Source organism: Pelophylax lessonae (genome assembly GCF_965119305.1).
Source record: "Pelophylax lessonae genome assembly, chromosome: 8".
Classification (NCBI taxonomy): domain Eukaryota; kingdom Metazoa; phylum Chordata; class Amphibia; order Anura; family Ranidae; genus Pelophylax; species Pelophylax lessonae.
The window spans coordinates 25310106-25330732 of NC_138775.1; the positions used below are offsets into that span (position 1 = coordinate 25310106).

Here is a 20627-nt window from a genome sequence, read left to right on the forward strand (position 1 = left end):
AAGCATTTGACAGGCAGCGTGGTGGTATTGTATCACCTCCTCACTGCCTTCTTGAGCCCCGCACTAAGGCGTGCAATGTGCATGGTTGCAGGGCGCTTGCTGAGCAATCCTATGCACTTGAGTGGGTCACACTGGTTGGGCACTGACTGAAGGTGACTGTGGGTATAATTCCTGCACCACCAGCCACAGCTAAGGTGGGGGGGGGGGGGGTGGTATAAAAATGCAGCTCGACCGATAATGTGACCAAACCCTTGAAGTTTCATTATATCAGACTTTAACCCCTTGGCACCAGGGTTTCAGATGCCCCGAGACAGGGAAGGGTTTCTGGTACAATCCTATTTATTGTAAAAAAGCATAACAGCAAAACGACCATTCACCCACTCAGGAGTGCAAGATATTAGACTTGGCATCAAGACATGGGCAAGAAAACATAGGAGCAGTAACTTTTGAGGAATTATTGTCTACTGAGCGACCTAGGGGGGCAAGCCGCACGTCCACATATGTTGCCTGGGCCAACAAAGGGAGCCCGTGTATCAGGCGCACTAGTTTGCATCAAGGGGAAAAGCGCCTATAGGTCTACTGGACACCCCCAATGGGGGGGGGGGTCAGGATGAGTGACTAGAAGCGGAGAGGGATAAGAGGGAGCTTATCCAGTAGAACTACTCAGCGAGAAAAACGCAAAAAGATTGACCTGGCAGGACTAACCGCAAGTCAACAACAATGCCCTAGGATAGTACACATATATATTATTTTATTTTAGCTGTGGAGCAATACACACAAGGGGTTGGGGACTGTTTCAATATTCCTAGACACACTGATGAAGTCCTGTTCATGATTTGTTGTTTCCTTTTACACAGCCCCAGCTGGAAAGTATCCTAATGGATTCCGGGACGTTTTACGGGAGTTGATCCGAGAGGAAGGAATAGGATCTCTTTATAAAGGATTCACAGCAGTCATGCTTCGGGCCTTCCCAGCTAACGCGGTACGTCATTGGTTATTACCATTGCTTGTACAGTCATAAGACGTGTGATCTGAATTGTATGTACGACATCACTTTAAGATATTTAATTGGAGGTCATTGAGTGGGATTATATAACTGAGCTTTCTGATTAAAATGTGCCACATGACCACCCAGCCGTTCTCATCTAATTACCTAATATACAGTAAGTGGAGATTTCTAAGGCAACCTCCTGCCCCCCCTCCTTTCCTTATCCTTCCCTGGGCCAAGACAGTATTTACATCCTTCTAGGAACTGGCTGCCTCTGCTGCAGAGCACACATGTCACTGCCAACCATGGGATATGGAAACACATTGAGCCAGCTAAGGGGTGTAAGGGAATACTTAGACGTCTGCTACATTGTGTAAGTTTATTAATAAGACCCTGTTCACACCTGTGCGTTTATAGGTGCATCATGTTAAAGAATATTGCTGCTTGCTACATGTTTGATGCGCTTTTATCAAAACGCATGTTATATTGAGTTCAATGGTAACGCCTAAAATGTTTGTGACCTGAAACTGTTTGGTGTGCTGCTCAAGCTCTCTGGAACGGGGTATGAGTCTCAGACATCCGCCGCTGGGAGTGCCGCCACGGGAGGGAGCTCGTCCCCAGCTCCTGTAATCACTTGAGGCAAAGAAAGGTCTCCCTGCAGCCGCACATCCACGCTGTGCCTTGAATGAGTGTGCAACCTCAGCCTGGACTCGGACAAGGCCATGTACCCCTACGCATTTCGCTCCTCCGATCGGAGCTTAGTCATGGGGATCCCTATGACTTCGCTCCAAGGGGCAGAGCGAAACGCGTTTGAAGTGACCTGGCCGAAAATGCATGTACTACGCCCCTAAATGCAACACACTTGCATAAACGGTGCAAGTTTAGGAGATATTTATAGCACCTATAGGTAAGCCTTAATATAGGCTTACCTATAGGTAAAAGACTTTAGAGTGGGTTTACACCCACTTTAATCTTAAATAATTTTAGTTGCACACTGGGCCGTCTGCAGTGTTTAATTTTAATCATAACCAGTTAATGCTGTATCAAGCTCAATTATCAATCATTAGATTCAGTGGATGTGTTGGTGTTCCATTTTTTAAGCCCCCCCCCCCCCCCCCTTATGTTTTCACATGCTGATCTGGCCACTAACACACCTCCTGTATTAGAGCAACCCCCCCCCCCCCCCCCGCTCTGGATGAAGGAGCACAAAGGGCACAGCAGCATTGTCAGTCTGGGGATAGGGGAGTGTTGGATGTTTTAGCAGGTTAAATACACTAAAATAGAAGCCAAACTCCAGTTCACACTTTATTCTCGGTTACAGCAACATTTTTTACATAACATAACTATAAAGCTGATGATTAGAAGCACCCCTGCCACTGGTCTGTTTCATCCCTGTAAACGGAAAACCTCTGAAAGAGAGCTTATTCGTTGTACCGGCTGGATCACCAGGTGAAAATAAAGGAAAGAAAGCCTAAAAAAGAAATCGAATGCAGCCGTTACTTAGGAGAGTTAATAAGCTGCAATATAGTAAAGGTTTGCTTTTGGGTTTAATATCACTTTAAAAGAGGTAAGAGATTACTTCGAAGAGACAGTTACCTTGCCTATTCAGAGTATAGTGATGGCGTCTTTGTAAGGACTTGTGTAGACAGGCTCCTATTTGCTTCAAGTAGATTTTTGCATTCCAATCCAAGTCTATGGGAATATAAAACCTTCTTGACGCAGGTCGGATGCACCTGTCATCAAACTGAATGATCTCAGAAGCGTATCAAACGAATTCCATTGGTATTGTCAATGTGTGAAATTACCGTATATACTCGAGTGTAAGCCGAGTTTTTCAGCACATTTTTTTTGTGCTGAAAACGTACCCCTCGGCTTATACTCGAGTCAACAAAAAAAAAAAAAGTTCCCGGCCGCTCCAACGTGTGTAAGATTTAAAAATGGTGCCGCCCGGCATATACATGTCACCGCTCATGCGCCGCCACCGCTCGGGACAGGTCGGAAATAGCCGAACGTATAGCAGCTTTCCCGAGCGGCGGCGCAACGTGCGCAATGATGTGTCGGCGCCAGGCGGCACCATTTTTAAAATGAAGGCGCCTCTGGAACAGGTAAGTGAAACACAGCTGCACTAGTATGCCCGCAACCCCGCATCCTCTTGTACCATGCCAGCCACACTGCATTCTCCTGTACCATGCCAGCCACACTGCATTCTCCTGTACCATGCCAGCCACCCTGCATTCTCCTGTACCATGCCAGCCACCCTGCATTCTCCTGTACCATGCCAGCCACCCTGCATTCTCCTGTACCATGCCAGCCACCCTGCATTCTCCTGTACCATGCCAGCCACCCTGCATTCTCCTGTACCATGCCAGCCACCCTGCATTCTCCTGTACCATGCCCGCCACCCTGCATTCTCACCCTAGGCTTATACTCGAGTCAATCATTTTTCCCATCTTTTTGTGGTAAAAGTAGGGGCCTCGGCTTATACTCGGGTCGGCTTATACTCGAGTATATACGGTAGGTCTTGTATAGAATGCCTAGGAATTCTGTAGAATGCGGAAAATGGGACGTCAAAGTATGAAACGCTTAATACTGCAGACCTTTCCTGGGCATTCTATGCAACGCCAAAAGGCAAACTGGCAATGTAGAAAATACTAGCTTTCCTCAATGCAACAAACAGGTCAATGTTGGTCTTTTTCTCTGTAGTCCTGTACTTTGTATTTCTTCCTACATTCTTATGTACGTCTTTTTTTTTTTCCAATAAAGGCTTTTTCTTGGCTCTTTTTATACTTCGCATTAATAGCGCTTGTCGCTCTGTATAATGTTTATGTCAGGGTTTCTCAACCAGGGTTCCATGGAATTCAAGGGTTCTTCCAGAGGTTGCTGGGGGTTCCTTGAGCAATTTCTGCCTCAGGAAAGTTCCCACTGACACCATTCATCATTTTAGCTATATGTAAGGGGAGAATTCTTCCCAATGACCACAAGTGTAAGGAGCATTCTTCCCACTGACTGTCACACTAATGTATCATGAGTTGCAGATAGAGCATTTTTAGCAGGGGTTTCCTGAAACTGGAAATGTATTTCAAGGGTTCCTCTGTGTTGAAAAGGTTGAGAAAGATTGGTCTAGGTCTTATATACAATGCCTAGGGAAGGTATATTGAATATTAACCACTTCAATACCGGGCACTTTCACCCCCTTCCTGCCCAGGCCAATTTTCCCCTTTTAGCGCTGTTGCATTTTGAATGACAATTGCGCGGTCATGCAACACTGTACCTAAACCAAATTTATGTCATTTTCCCCCCTCAAATAGAGCTTTCTTTTGGTGGTATTTGATCACCTATGGGTTTTTTCCTTTTTGCTAAACAAATAAAAGAAGACCGAAAAGTTTGAAGAAAAAAAAAGTTTTTTTGTTTATGTTATACAATTTTGTAAATAAATACGTTTTTTCCTGCACTGATGGGGTGGCACTGATGGGGTGGCACTGATGGGGTGGCACTGATGGGGTAGCACTGATGAGGCGGCACTGCTGGGCACTGATAGGCGGCACTTATCGGCACTAATGGGCTCTGATAGGCGGCACTGGTGGGAAATAATGGGCACTGGTGGTCGACACTGATAGATGGCAGTGATGGGTACTGGTGGGCAGCACTGATAGGGAGGGCACTGGTGGGCAGCACTGATGGGGAGGGCAATGGTGGGCTCCCCAAGCTCTGATTTCCATCCCTGGTGGCCATAGTGGGCATCCCTGGGGTCATGGAGGGCATCCCTGGGGTCATGGGTGGGCATCCCTGGTGGTTCTAGTGGCACCCCCCCCCCCCCCCCGAGGGTCTGCACTGGTAATCAATGATCTGATTACCAGTGCCGACCCCCCCCCCTGTCAGGGGAGCCGCCGATCGGCGCTCCTTTTACTCGTCAGGCACGAACTAAGGAAAGCCGATCAACGGCAATTCCTGTTTACTATGACCAGCCGTGATTGGACATGGCTGGTCACATGGTAAAGAGCCTACGTCAGTAGGCTCTTTACCGAGATCGGAGATGCAGGGTGTCAGGCTGACACCTCGCATCACCGATCGCCGCTCTGCGCCCCCCGTCATATGACGTCCGGTCAGGATAATACAACCACATTCCCGCCGTCAATCTGCTATAGGGCGGGCGGGAAGTGGATAAAATGACAGACATTTCACGTCACACAATATTGAGATTTCCTTGGCATTCTATACAATGCCAGCTTTTCACACATTGCAAGTAACACCATCAGCACAAACCCAAAGCCCCCCCCCCCTCCCTCCCTGCACCTGATATACTTGCTATGTCAACTCTCCATTTCGAACGCTGCCTCTATCGCATTTGGTGACATTACCTGCCAATTGTTATACAGAAACACTGTCACATGACTGTGGGGAGTGACATCACTGCTTCCCCTGGAATCCAGCCTTTTGGATTGTGGTGCCGGCTGCAGTGGGAGCATAAAATGCACAAAGCTCTGGTAAGAAGAGTATAACTAGCTCCTTCATGGGCAAGATAGCAGTATCTCTTTAAAGTGTAAGTCCAGTCAAAAACAAACTAACTCTAAACCTGCTCTCTGCCACAATCTAAACCTAGTCTAACCCTGTAAAACAAAAATCGCTGCACTTGCGTATTCTGGAGCCCGGTTTCTAGTGGCGGAAGCTGTGTGCAGGAGGGGGACCGACAACCGCTGTGAAATGCCTGGGAAGTGACATTACCCATAGAGTTACTATGGGGCTTCTGTTGTTGGCTGCCTCTCCTACACCCGCCTACACACTGAAGCCGCCGCTGACAGCTGATGCTGGGACCGGACCGGCTGCAGAATAGGTAAGTATGGCAATTTTTGCTTTACAGGGTTACATAGATTGGGTTGAGAATGTGGCAGAGAGTTGGTTTAGCGTTAGCTAGGTTTTGCCTGAACTTCCACTTTAACCACTTCCTGTCTGTGCTATAGCTGAAAGACTGCTACAGTGCAGTCCATGGACGTCCTCCCAGAACCCCAGCTCCTGTGCGCCCCCTGGGCCGTGAATCGGACTCACTCTGTGATCGCTGTGTTCTTTGGACAGTGTCTAATCACAGCAGATCACATGTAAACTGAGGTGCCAGTTATCAGAAGTCCTTTCCACACACGCTGTGTCTGTGTGAGAAAGAGAGCCGATAACCAGCAAGGCTTGTCGGCACATTGTTTACACTGATCATCAGGGCACTGTTTATCAGTGCCGCTTAATCAGTGCCCGTCGGTGCCGCTTAATCAGCGCCCGTCGGTGCCACTTAATCAGCGCCCATCGGTACCGCTTAATCAGCGCCCATCGGTACCGCTTAATCAGCGCCCATCAGTGAAGAATAAAAATTACTTTTCTCTTTCGTTCATTGACAGACACAGCTCCTGATCTTCTTAATCACTTGGGTTATACTGCCCCCTAGAGGAGTAGAACACTAGGCAGAAAAAAAGTCTGGCTATGCCTATGGGCAGTCCCAGGGGTATACTGCCCCTCTCTGCTAAAGGTACTCATTTTTTTTTTTTTTTTTTTCTGCCTAGTCAGGAGTAGGGACCTAGTTCCTTGCTGGGATCTCTGGTCCTAGCAATTTTATCTTTTTAGATTTTTTATTTTTTTTCCTTGTGAGATCTACAATCAACTGCTAGACTGGGAGACGGGCTTAATAATCTAGATCCAGTGGTCGCCCTAGTCTGACCTCCAGCTCCGCGCTAGGTCGGCCATGACATAGCCCCACCGGATGAGGGCTGGCCTGCGGGTTCAACTCCTCGTTAGGTCGCATATGACCTGGTCTCGGCTAGAGTCGCAGCGTTCCTCCTGGCCGACAGCCCCCCATTTAGATGGAGAGTAGGTTCTATCTGGACCGGTGTCCGTCTGGTTCCTGGTATGCTAAGTAACTGCTTCCCCTGGAGGGTTTTGGGGTAGACATGGGCTCCTCCATGGGACTGTCGGACCCCCGGGTTCCCCTCCTAATCGGTCTGGTGGTCCCTGTGGGCCATCTTGCCCCTCCATCCTTCACTTATTCTGGGGCTGTGGGGTGGTCTTGTCCACCTCCTGGGGTGGGGGCAAGGTGCTGTGCTGGCAATGGGGAGGGGGTATGCAACCGGGCAATCTGCTGTTGGGGGAGGGCAGTACCTGGTGGGGGCTCCTGCCAGAGCCCCCCTTCCTGCCTGTGCAGTTTTCTGAAGCCTAGGGATCCCTCCTGGGAGCCTCGTGGTGCCGCCGGGGCTGTCATTTTGCTGTAGTCTGTGCGCTTAATGCACGGTGGCCATGTTGGTGCAGTCCGGCGTCCAAACAGCGGCGCCCATGACAGTGGAGCCCTCTGGGCAGCGATTTCGGTGCTGGGAGCCCCTCCTCATCCCCTGGTGCTTACTGCTGGATCATTTCATTTCCTGATAGCTGCACGTGAAGTGCAGATTATCTTCATGGCTGCAGGTGCCTGTGAGTCTGGTGGGGTCCTCTTCCCTCTCTGCTGAGGATTGATTGGTGCTTTGTTACTGGTGACCAGGTGGTGCTGCCGGAGCAGTGGGGGTGTCCCTTTTTTTTTTTTTTTAAACACCCTTTTTTGTGGGGTCCCCCTATTGACTCATGGAGTCTTTGGAGCACATTTCCCCACCTGATTTCTCCCCCCCCCCCCCTCCCTCAGAAGCTACCCTCCGGGTCGTAACATCCATTGATGCATTGATGGTGGTCCTGGAGTCCTTTGTTTTCTGGGTGGGGGTGGTTTTTGGGCGACGGGCTAGCAAAAAGCGCCCCCCGCCTTCCCCATATGTCTCCTCAGATCCTGAGTTCTCAGATGGTTCCGCCACCCCTGTAGCCGCGCCAAAAAAAAAAAAAAGGCGCTGGTGGATACACTGATTGTATCTGTGCGTGAGACCTTAAAGATGGAGGATGCATCTAAAGCTGCGACGGAGGTGTCGGTTCATGAAAGAAAAGAAAAAGGAGGCGCAAACACCTAGTGAATTACCCGTAGTCACCGTTTATAAAATTTTTAATAAAATGCCAAATGCATACTCAGACAAGAAGAGTGTTAAAATCGTATTCCAAGAATCCACCACACATGGAATGGAACATGTCCTTGTAGATAGGACCGCTAACGTGTTTCGGGAGTCGAGCTCCCTTCATCAGACTGGAGGTGTCGGTTCCCTTTTGGCACTCACAAGCCATCCAGAGCAGCAAAGGTCTTTCCTTTCCCCCTCCTATTTTGACAGATTTGTCGCTAAAGAGTGGGAACGACCAAAACATGACCTTTGCTATACATTACCCTTATGAGGAGTCCCTTCTTAAAAAGTGGACTGTTCCACCAGTGGTGGACCCTCTGGTTTCCAGATTGAACAAGGCAACCATGATTCTGGTTGAGGAGTCTCTGGCCTTTAAGGACCCGGCTAACAGGAAGGCAGAGGCTGTGGCCCGCAATATGTACACTGTGGCTGGCTCGGCACTGAGGCCGGTATTCACCATTGCCCTGGTGTTGCAAACTCTGACCGAGTGGGTTAAGCTTTTACGCCGTGACCTGGAGGGGGAGCAGCTCCCTCCTGCCTTTGCTAAGCTGGCGGACCAGTTGGTCCAGGGGCTGCAGTTTATCTGTGATGCCTCATTGGATGCGGCTCCCCTAGTTGCTAGGCTCTGTGTTTCGGGAGTGGCCCTAAGGGTGTATTTTTTGGGCTCAAATGCTGGTCTGCGGACCAGACTTCTAAAAAGGCCTCGACTGATTTCCCTGTATAAGGGCATTGCCTGTTTGGGGCTACCCTGGATGACTACATTAAAGGTGTCATTGTAGACGTGGGCCATCCTTCTTGGCTCAGGGGCGACTAATAAAGGTACAAAGCTTTTCAGGGCCTCCTCCGGTGGATCCAAGTGAACTTGGTCTGGCAAGTCGAGAGCGGGCTTTTCCAGACCCGCGGACAAGGCTCCTTCAGTATGAAGGTGCACCCTCACCCGTATCTGGGGTGGGGGGGATGTCTTCGCTGGTTTCCGAACCAGTGGACTTCCCTGGTACAAGACAAGTGGGTCCACAAAGTCATACGGTCAGGCTACAAGATCGAGTTTCATTCTTACCCTCCGGAAAGCTTCTTTCCTTCCAACTTGCGCCTGTCCCCGGCCTGCTTACAGGGTCTTTTTGGGGAGGTGCAAGGCTTGTTACTCCAAGGGGGTGATTGTCCGGGTTTCGGCATCGGAGTGTTTACAGGGGTTTTACTCAAACCTGTTTACAGTTACCAGGAAGGAAGGCAAGGTGCATTCAATTCTGGACGTCAAGGTGCTGAACTGCTTTGTGGGGGTGCAGAAGTTCAGAATGGAGTCCCATTTGCACGGTTGTGGCATCCTTGCATCAGGGGGATTTTCTTGCCTCGAAATAAAGGATGCCTACCTTCACATTCCAATGTGTTCCGGTCACCAGCGATTCCTCCAGTATGCCGTAGGAGATGAGCTTTATCCGTCTATGGCGTCACCCTTTGGTCTCGCCGCTGCTCCTCAGGTCTTCACGAAAGTGTTGGTCCCAGTGCTAGCATTGTTACATCAGCGGGGGATCGCAGTACTGGGCTTCTTGGACGACCACCTTCTGCGAGCGGAGTCGCCTTCTGCTCTGGTAGAAAACCTGGGGTTCACCATACGAACTCTGAGGGAGTTCAGCTGGATTCTAAATTTTCAGAAGTCTGCTCTGGTTCCGTCCACAAAGCTGGACTATCTGGGTCTGACTCTGGACTCTGCCTTAGCCAGATTGTTCCTTCCTCTGGACAAACTCCAGAAACTGCAGGCTGCAATTCGTCTCCTGCCTTCCAGCAGATGGTCATCCCTCCGGACTTGCGTGCGGGCAGTGGCGTAGCGTGGGTTGTCAGCACCCGGGGCAAGGCAAGTAATTTGCGCCCCCTAACACGCAGGATTTTAGCACTTGAGTCTCTTCCACTAGATTAGTTAAAGAAACCCTTACCCCCTAAGCACATGTATTGTTTGTTATGAAAATACTGATGTAATTAAAGTAAAATGCATCTAAATAAAAGTTTGAATGACCAGCGTGCCCCCTTTCAATGCAGAGAGACCAGCATGCCCCCTTTCAATGCAGAGAGACCAGCGTGCCCCCATTCAATGCAGAATGACCAGCGTGCCCCCTTTCAATGCAGAGACACCAGCATGCCCCCTTTCAATGCAGAGAGACCAGCGTGCCCCCTTTCAATGCAGAGTGACCAGCGTGTCCCCTTTCAGTGCAAAGTGACCAGTGTGCCCCCTTTAAATGCAGAATGACCAGCATGCCCCCTTTCAATGCAGAATGACCAGTGTGCCCCCTTTCAATGCAGAATGACCAGCGTGCCCCCTTTCAATGCAGAATGACCAGCGTGCCCCCTGTCATTGCAGAATGACCAGCGTGCCCCCTTTCAATGCAGAATGACCAGCGTGCCCCCTTTCAATGCAGAATGACCAGCGTGCCCCCTTTCAATGCAGAGTGACCAGCGTGCCCCCTTTCAATGCAGAGTGACCAGCGTGCCCCCTTTCAATGCAGAGTGACCAGCGTGCCCCCTTTCAATGCAGAGTGACCAGCGTGCCCCCTTTCATTGCAGAGAGACCAGCGTGCCCCCTTTCAATGCAGAATGACCAGCTTGCCCCCCTTCATTGCAGACAGACCAGCGTGCCCCCTTTCAATGCAGAATGAGCAGCATGCCCCCATTCAATGCAGAGAGACCAGCGTGCCCCCTTTCAATGCAGAATGACCAGCGCGCCCCCTTTCAATGCAGAATGACCAGCGCGCCCCCTTTCAATGCAGAATGACCAGCGTGTCCCCTTTCAATGCAGAATTACCAGCGTGCCCACATTCAATGCAGAGTGACCAGCGTGCCCCCATTCAATGCAGAATGACCAGCGTGCCCCCATTCAATGCAGAGTGACCAGCGTGCCCCCATTCAATGCAGAATGACCAGCGTGCCCCCTTTCAATGCAGACAGACCAGCATGCCCCCTTCAATGCAGAGAGACTTACCTGCAACGGCAGCTTCTCCTCAGTTCCCCGCATCTCCTCGAGTCCTCCCGCCTCCTCCTCCACCAATGGCATGACTTCGCCTTCCGGCCAATCAGGAAGCGGGTCTCGGACCCACTTCCTGATTGGCCAGGAGGAGGATCTGTGTGACAATAGCGAATTATCATTCGCTATTGTCACACAATGGGTGGGCTCGGGTCGCACTGCTCTGCGCCCTAGGTCCACCCTTTTTTGAAGCCTATTAGAGCGTCTGGCTCTAATCAGGTGATTAAAAAGAAAAAAACCCCACTCTGTGACAGCGCCAGGCTGCTGACTCACTCGCTGCTAAACTGACTGAGCAGTGAGGAGAGGCGGCATAGACGGGGCTTGGCTTGTAATGCCACCCCACCCTAGACCAATGGACAGTTGAGGCACAGTCCAGCCCCGACCTGCCATTTTCAGCCATAGGGCGGCCACGCTGGACATCTCCCAGCCTAAAGATGGAGGCAGCCGCAGACAGTGTGTGAACTGTGTATGTCAGAGTCAGACAGACAGAGTGACACTGCGGATGCGCCCCCCCAGATGTTGCGCCCGGTGCGGCCGGCCCCCCCTGCACCCCCCACGCTACGCCACTGCGTGCGGGTGCTGGGCCTGATGGTTGTCTACCTTTGAGGTGGTTCCGTTTGCACAGTTCCATACGAGGTCCCTGCAAAGGGAGATTCTGAGCAAATGGGACAAGAATCAGCAGTCTCTGGACAATCAGATCCGGCTGAGTCGGGGAACGAAAGAGTCCCTGATGTTCTCCGGCGCTTCGGCTGGGCAAATCCTTTCCTCCCCTTGTATTGGACAATGATCACGACGGATGCCAGCCTGTCTGGCTGGGGAGGTGTCCTGGGCAAAAATTCTGCTCAGGGGATCTGGACACTGGAAGAGTCCAGACTACTGATCAATGTCTTGGAACTACGAGCGATCAGACTGTGCCTGGAACATTGGACGGATCGTCTTCAGGGATGTCAAGTGCGCATTCAATCGGACAATGCCACGGTCATGGCTTATGTCAATCACCAGGGGGGCATAAGAAGTGTCCTGGCAGCTCTGGAGGTAGCCAGCTTTTTAATTTAAGGTGGACCGAACGGTTTGTTCCAGCCCTCTTCATCGTACACATTCCCGGGGTGGAAAACTGGCAGGCGGATTACGTCAGTCAGCAGGCGTTGGACCAAGGGGAGTGGTCCCTTCATCTGGAGGTGTTTCATCAGTTGTGTCTCTGGTGGGGCATCCCCAAGGTGGATCTGTTGGTGTCCTTGCTCAACAGAAAGGTGCAGAGGTTTGTGGCTCGGTCAAGGGATCCTCTGGCAGACACGCTGGTGGCTCTGTGGGGTCAGTATCGTCTGATCTATGCCTTCCCTCCTCTCAAGCTTCTGCCCAGACTACTACGCAGGATAATGGCAGAAGGGATTCCGGTCATCCTAGTGGCACCGGACTATCCTCGCCAGGCCTGGTACGCCAATCTAGTGCGGCTGGTCGCCAACGTACCTTGGAAGCTTCCTTTTAGGGAGGATCTGCTGTCCCAAGGACCAATCTTCCATCCTGCTTTACCGTTGCTGGCTTTGACGGCTTGGCTGTTGAACGCCAGGTGCTAAAGGATAGGGGTTTGTCTGCGTTAGTGATTCCTACATTGTTAAAAACTAGGAAATCTACCTCGTGCAAGATGTACATTGCGTGGTGAGTCTTCTTGGAGTTCATCCTCACTCCTCGTGGCTCGGATCTTAACGTTCCTTCAACGGGGGGTTAAACAGAATTTGGCCTTGAGTACCATCAAGGACCAGGTATCGGTTTTGGTGGTCTTCTGCCAACAAACTTTGGCCACACACTCCCTGATGCATACCTTGGTGATTTACAAGGATGAGGTGGTGCTTCGCCCCTGTCTGTCATTCCTTCCTAAGGTGGTCTCTGACTTTCATTTGAATGAAGATATTGTGTTACCTTCTCTGTGTCCCAGGCTTAAATAGCTGAAGGAAATTGCCTTGGATGTGGTCTGGGCAATTTGGGTGTACCTGGCAGTTAGGGAGTCTTTCAGGAAGTCACTCTCTATTTGTGCTCACTGATGGATCTCGCATAGGGTTTTCCGCTTCCTCTGCGACCATTTCCAGAGGGATCAGACAGACTTTGGTTCAGGCCTAGTCCATCAGGGGTCAGGTTCCTCCTTTCCCTGTCAAGGCGCACTCTACCTGGGCGCTTAGTGCCTCCTGGGCCTTCCGTCATCAAGCGCCAGTGACGCAGGTTTGCAAGGCCGCCACCTAGTCGTCGGTGCTCACTCTTACATTTTATATAGTGGATGTGTTGGCATCTGTGGATGCTTCCTTTGGCCGCAAGGTTTTGCAGACTGCTGTTAATACACCCTCAAAGAGGATCAGGTCCTCTTGTTGTTTTTTTTTTTTTTTTTTTTCAAGTGGGCTCTAGTTGTTTTGGTTGAGCCCCTGTCGCCTGGTTGGCTACTGTTTAGCCTTGGGAATTCTTTGCTGTCCCCCCCCCCCCCCCCCTCACGTTTGACACTGCTTTGGGACGTCCCACTGGTCAAGAATGACAGGAGCTGTGTCCGTCAACGAACGAAAGAGAAAATGGGATTTTTAACTTACTGCAAAACCCATTTCTCTGATGTTCATTGACGGACACAGCACCCACCCCTCTGTGGAGTTATAATTCTCCTGACACTGCTTGTGACAAAACTGAGTGACTATTATTATTATTTCAGGTACTTGTATAGCGCTATCAATTTACGCAGCGCTTTACATATACATTAGCAGGGACTATAGCTAGAAGAGGGATTATACCCCCCTGGGACTGACAGGAGCTGTGTCAGTCAATAAAAATCAGAGAAATGGATTTTACGGTAAGTAAATAAAAAATCCCATTATTCCTCCCCCTAGTGGCAACGTTGAGGCACTGTTCCTCCTCTCCCCCCCTAGTCCCGACGATGGGGCACTGTTCCTCCTCTCCCCCCCCCCCCCCCTAGTCCCGACGATGGGGCACTGTCCCCCCCCCCCCCCCTCCTGGTCCCAATGATGGGGCACTGTTACCCCCCCCCAGTCCTGATGATGGGGCACCGTTCCTCCTCCTCCCCCCCCCCTCCCCTTCCTAGTCCAGATGATGGGGCATCGTTCCTCCCCCCCGTCCTAGTCCCGATGATGGGGCACCGCCCCCTCCTCCCTAGTCCAGATGTTAGGGCACCGTTCCCCCCCCCCCCCCCAGTCCCGATGATGGGGCACTGCTCCCCCCCCCAGTCCTGATGATGAGGCACTGTTCTTCCCCCCCCCCCCCCCCAGTCCCGATAATGGTGTATTGTCGTTGTCTCCCTAGTCCTGACGACGGGGCACTGTTCCTCTTCCCCCCCCCCCCCCCAGTTCTGACGATGGGGCACTGTTCCTCCCCCCCCCCTTAGTCCCAATGATGGGGCACTGTTCCTCTCACCCCCCCCCCTTCTAGTCCCGACGATGGGGCATTGTTTCTCCCCCACCAGTTCCGAATGATGGGCCACTGTTCCTTTCGCCTACTGTTGACAGGACATGTTTTTTTACTAGAGTATGGAAGACAGGTAAACTGGCCCTTTTGTTTATTATTATTTTTTTTTTTTAGAATGTTTAGTGACCCCTGCTGTAGCTGGCCAATTAAAAAAAAAAAAGAAAAGTGAATTCTTGTGAGCACTCCTCCAGGGTTTTACACATCCCAAAGTACGTGTGCTGCTTTCCGAACATTTAAATACATGGCAGTAGAAGTAAGCATGGAGAACATGATCAGAGTCTGAAAAATCATTAGTGCTTTCTAAACCAGCCCCCAGTGACTGCTGATAATCTGGATTAACGGATTTCCATGTTTGAGCAGACTTTTTTAATCCCGCTCTCATTGCTTTCTCAATCAGTAGGTCTTAATTGAAAAGGTTTGTAAAGTAAAACGGTTTAATTACTAAGCTTGTCCTCCCTTCTGTTTTCTTTCCCCAGGCTTGCTTCTTAGGATTTGAAGTCGCCATGAAGTTCCTAAACTGGGCAGTGCCAAGCTTGTGAAAGCCACCGCAAAAGAAGATCGCTGACTTGTGTACGCGATGACCGCAGTGCCGGAACACCTCTCAGTCAATGAAAAAACACCTTGCCTTACACACGTCCCACCCTGTAGGGGGCGTGGCTCTTCTAATCTACAAGCCATTCTTGCCAATGGCGGAAACAAAAACTTGAAAAAAAAATGAATGTTGATGATTTTCATGTGAAATGAGTTTAGCTGCTCATATTTTTTTATATGAACTGCAATAGATCTTAACAATTTTATTATCTTATAAATCAGTAAAATACCTTATTGCTGCTGACTTCACCTTAAAGTGGTAGTAAACGCTTATTTTTTTAACTTGTATCCACAGGTAAGCTTACCATCAGGCTTACCTGTGGGTACATAGACGATCTCTTAAATGTGTACTGTTTAGGAAATTTTCAGATTGGCAACAGCTGGTGACGTCACCTGCTCATGCGCAGTGACACTTTGCTTTTAGGGCATAAGACCTTCTTTCTGGGCTCGCAGGTCCCAGGCATATGAATGGGCAGGGCCACAATGACATCACTCCCACACATGCTAGCCGGAAACACGGCACAACCCTCAGCATTTCACAGCACACTGTATTCCCTGAAAGCAGGCTGCTGTTTGCATGCTCGCTGCCATGGTGTGCTTCAGGGACTTGGCAGGCAAGATGGCCGCTGTGGCAAGATGGTCGCCGGAATGCGAAGTGGAGAGGACGCACAGCTTATGAGCTCCGTTCCTGCCTTATCTACCATAATCCTGACAGCACATATCACCGTCATTTGAGCTCGCGATATGGCTACCTTACTCTGTGGCTTGTGGCTCGATCCTGGCTGCTTCTATCTCAACCAGTAAGCTCTGCTCCGGTCCCTTGGCAGAAAGCTCTCTGGTGCCGTGGCCACGGCGGCCATCTTGCCTGCCAAGTCCCTGAAGCACACCATGGCAGCGAGCACGCAAACAGCAGCCTGCTTTCAGGGAAAACAGTGTGCTGTGAAATGCTTAGGGTTGTGCCGTGGTTCCGGCAAACATGTGTGGGAGTGATGTCATTGTGGCCCTGGCCATTCATATGCCTGGGACCTGCAAGCCCAGAAAGAAGGCCGGGTGAAGATGGAAGCGCCGGGGAACCGTGACAGTGCTGCGCTGCAGGCCTCCGTGTACAGGTAAGTCTGTTATAATGCACAAGTATGCAGTGCATACTAGTACATTATGACCTAAACCTGCAGGGGGCACTATTTTTATTTTTGTGGCGGTTTACCGCCTCTTTAAGCACTCTTTGGGCCTGTGCTTATTAGGGCCCATCTGTATTGTTTAAGGCCATGAAAAACCAAAAACACATTTATCATTATGTCCTGGTTCACACTGCCGCAACTTTAAATCTGACATCCCAGAGTAACTTTGCCATGGCTTGCATACGACTTCTTTAACAGAAGTCCATGCAAGTCGTGCCGAAGTCGCACCAAAAGTAGTGCAGGAGCCTTTTGTCTAAGTTGGAGTGACTTGAGTCGCACTTATTTGAACGGTTTCATTGCAGTGACTTGAGAGTTCAAAGTTGCATAACAAATCGCACCCAAGTCGCAGCAGTGTGAACCAGGGCTTATAGTGAAGTGTGGGAAGAGTTAGAACTTCTAACAATGATTTTATTGTAAAAAAAAAAAAAACTCCAGCCCTCTTTTCAGTTTTGCACGGTTGTACCGACTCCTCTCCTGGACTGAAATGACTTGCTTTGATTTCACTGCACACTGTGAGCTTCTCATTGGAAGCTGCAACAATTCCAAGCCTGTCTCATTACCTGGCTTGAGGACGTATCGGTATCATCTAGCTCGTTCCTCCCTAGTCTGACTGTCCCTAACCTGCCCCTTTTCTTTCATAGAAGCTCAGCATCACGTTACCTAGATGCAGTCTTCCTAGGAACGCCCACTCTTTCAGACTGCCATTCAATAAATCTAGACATTCTGATATTTGCAGAACTCCTATGAAGATCCAGCCCACTGCTTACATCAGGACATTTGATAGGCGTTTTGAGGCATGGTGCCGTGATGTTTTCAGGAAGCTATGTACAGCACCTTGCCAGCTCCTCCTACCAGCCATGCATTGTGTTGAGAAGCTCATAGACCCACTGATGACATCACTTGAGCAAAAGTAGGGCATGTCATGAAAAAAAAATAGGCCCATATAGTGTAAAACCCAGAATTTTGGACCCAAAAGGAGCACAGGTGCAGGGCAAAGTTCATTTCCTGGAGCCCAGCAAAATCAATCACAGGACTGTATGCACCCAGGGACGTATTCCCTGAACACCAGAAAGCAAAAAGGGGAGACTAAGGAAATGCTTCCTCCTGCATGCATCAAAGTAATAACTGGGAGATAGGAGACTGAGAAAATGCTTCACCCTGCCTGCATCAGACTAATCCCTGAAGGGATAGGTGACTGAGGAAATGCTTCTTCCTGCCTGCATCAGACTAATCACAGGGGGAGAGGAGACTGAGGAAATGCTTTCTCTTTTCTGCATCAGACTAATCACCAGGGGATAGGCGACTGAGGAAATACTTCTTCCTGCCTGCATCAGACTAATCCTGGGAGGATAGGAGACTGGTCCTTGGGGGAGATGAGACTAAAGAAATGCTTCCTCCTGCCTGCATCAGACTGGTCAATAGGGGAGAGGAGACTGAGGAAAGGCTTCCTCTTTTCTGCATCAGACTGGTCATTGTGGTAGAGGAGACAGATAATATACTTCCTCCTGCATGCATCAGACTGGTCATTAGGTGGGCGAGACTAAAGAAATGCTTCCTCCTGCCTGCATCAGACTAATCACCAGGGGATAGGAGACTGAGGAAATGCTTCTTCCTGCCTGCATAAGACTAATCACAGAGGCATAGGAGACTGAGGAAATGCTGCCTCTTTTCTGCATCAGGCTGGTCACTGTGGGAAAGGAGACGGATGATATACTCCCTCCTGCCTGCATCAGACTGGTCATTGGGGGGGGGCGAGACTAAATAAATGCTTCCTCCTGCCTGCATCAGACTAATCACAGAGGCATAGGAGACTAAGGAAATGTTTCCTCTTTTTTGCATCAGACTGGTCACTGTGGTAGAGGAGACGGATGATATACTTCCTCCTGCCTGCATCAGACTGGTCATTAGGGGGGTGAGACTAAAGAAATGCTTCCTCCTGCCTGCATCAGACTTGTCAATGGGGGAGAGGAGACTGCGGAAATGCTTCCTCCTGCCTGCAGCAGACTGGTCGGGGGGGTATTGAGGAAATGCTTCCTGCTGCCTGCAGCAGTCTAATGGGGGGGGGGGGTATTGAGGAAATGCTTCCTCCTGCCTGCAGAAGACTAATGGGGGGGGGGGTATTGAGGAAATGCTTCCTCCTGCCTGCAGCAGACTGATCACAGGGGGAGAGGAGATTGATGAAATTCTTCCTTCTGCCAGTTAACATCATCTGCGCCTATGCAAACTGACTGGAATGGAGCTCAAGGACCGGTTTTTAACAATAAAAGGCGGAGCTAGTTTTGAAAAAATAATACTGTTGCTTTATATGTGACGTCATGAATTAATTCATACAGACATGAAGTTACGGAAAGATCCACTTTAATTCAAAGACTGCATGCTGCTTGTGTACAAGAGACTACGGGTACGTTTTGATCACAGAGTAGCCTTAGCAATGTTATAAAACAGCCCCAAAATGCCTGGAAACCTGCAGCAAAGTGTTTACTTATATAATTAATAATAGCTGAACTTGGCCCCGCATTTTTGGCACGCTTGCTGTATTTGGGCCCCGCCATCGATAGCACTGAGCACCCACAGCGGGAAGACATTCTTCCTTCGCTCCAGTATGGTGGGGTAACCCGAGCAAGGCGAGCGCCGAACGTATACAGCTGAACAGATTAAATATCTCACACTCTGTGCAGACTATTACATAACTGTTCCTATACATATCAGACTGACCCCCCGGCCCAGGGGGGTGTTATGAATTGCTGAGAGGCCCATGCATTGGAGACTTTCTTTTATACAGATTATATTATTAACAGCAGTAAACCTCTATTCTATCACAACCATTGCCTCTTGTCTTCTTATCTTCCTGCTGAAATTATCTGTTAATACCAAGGAACATAAACATGAAACCAGGAACAGGAGGAGACTCTAAAGTGCTAACAATGAGAATAAAAAGGGCTCATTCATACATAAGGCTCGGTTCACATTAGTGCGACGCCGGAACCCTGCGCATCCACTGCGGGTTCCCGCATCGCACCCGACTCGCAGGCAGTTCACACTGCCATATGCAATCCGCTGGGAGATTTTTGCATTGAAGTCAGTAGGTTGGAGAAGGTCAATGATTGGCCTCCCTTGATGTGCCACATCCCTTAGTACAGTCCCTTTACATTTTATATTGAAGTCAGTAGGGGGCGTTTTTGCATTGAAGTCAATGGGACGCGATTTTGCATTGAAGTCAATGGGATGCGATTTTGCATTGAAGTCAGTAGGTTGCAGAAGTTCAATGATTGGCCTCCCTTGATGTGCCACATCCTTAGTACAGTCCCTTTACATTTTATATTGAAGTCAGTAGGGGGCGTTTTTGCATTGAAGTCAATGGGCCATGATTTAGTATTGAAGTCAATTGGATGAGATTTTGCATTAAAGTCAGTAGGTTGGAGAAGGTCAATGATTTGCCTCCCTTGATGTGCCACATCCCTTAGTACAGTCCCTTTACATTTTCTATTGAAGTCAGTAGGGGGCATTTTTGCATTGAAGTCAATGGGACACAACTTTGCAATGAAGTCAATGGGATGAGATTTTGCATTGAAGTCAGTAGGTTGGAGAAGGTCGATGATTGGCCTCCCTTGATGTGCCACATCCTTAGTACAGTCCCTTTACATTTTATATTGAAGTCAGGAGGGGGCATTTTTGCATTGAAGTCAATGGGACGCAGTGCAGCATACCATTATTGACACTTTTTTTTCTTTTATCAGCAAAATGCTAATAACCCAAAAATAAATGTTAAATAGGAAAAGGTATGGCCAATTTCAATAGTTTCTAGACAGTCTCACAGTTTCTTTGTCCCCACACAGACCTCTTTAACATACAATGCAGGAGGGCAGTTTCTAAATGTTATCCCTTTGTTGGGACAGGCAGTATACTCTATAAGCGTTTACAGCAACCGTTTTTTTACTTTTGGGTTAAAAGCTTTGCATAAATAAGTAGCTGGTTATTGTAAGCACCCCTGTCAGTGTTAAATGGTTTGTCTCAATCCTTAGTCTAGGTTCACACTGTAGCGGGTCTGTGCAGGCACATTTGTGGGGGCAATTAATTCAGTTGAATAGGCTGCTGTACCAGTGTGAAACGCGGGTGAAGTGTCCCAGGCCCTTTTCCAAAAATGCAGCTGCATGGAATTGCATGGTTACTGCTGACAGGCCGGGAGAGGCATTTAAGACCAAAAAGACCACTAGGGTCTCTCCTGTTATAAATACCCTAATTTTGTTTTTATTACCGCTTTACGCCAGCCTGTTCATTATGAATGGGCTGCCAGTGCAACACAAAGGATTGAAAAAAAACACACATTTTTTAGCAACACCGTGCACCACAATACATGGTATGTGTGTTGTTGTGCATCCTGCATTGCACTTTACAATAGTACGTTG

At 49.4% G+C, this 20627-nt stretch overlaps 1 protein-coding gene across 1 annotated transcript in view; it reads left to right on the forward strand.

The window, feature by feature from the left end:
• SLC25A20 (solute carrier family 25 member 20) overlaps positions 1–15193 on the forward strand; it is an 85449-nt gene extending 70256 nt beyond the window's left edge. Inside the window, exons 8-9 of the mRNA XM_082266594.1 lie at positions 858–982; positions 14929–15193. Of these exons, the coding sequence (XP_082122720.1) occupies positions 858–982; positions 14929–14991 (188 nt within the window). The 3' untranslated portion in view covers positions 14992–15193. The remainder of the gene's footprint in view (positions 1–857; positions 983–14928) is intronic.
• The last annotated feature ends 5434 nt before the right edge of the window (positions 15194–20627 follow it).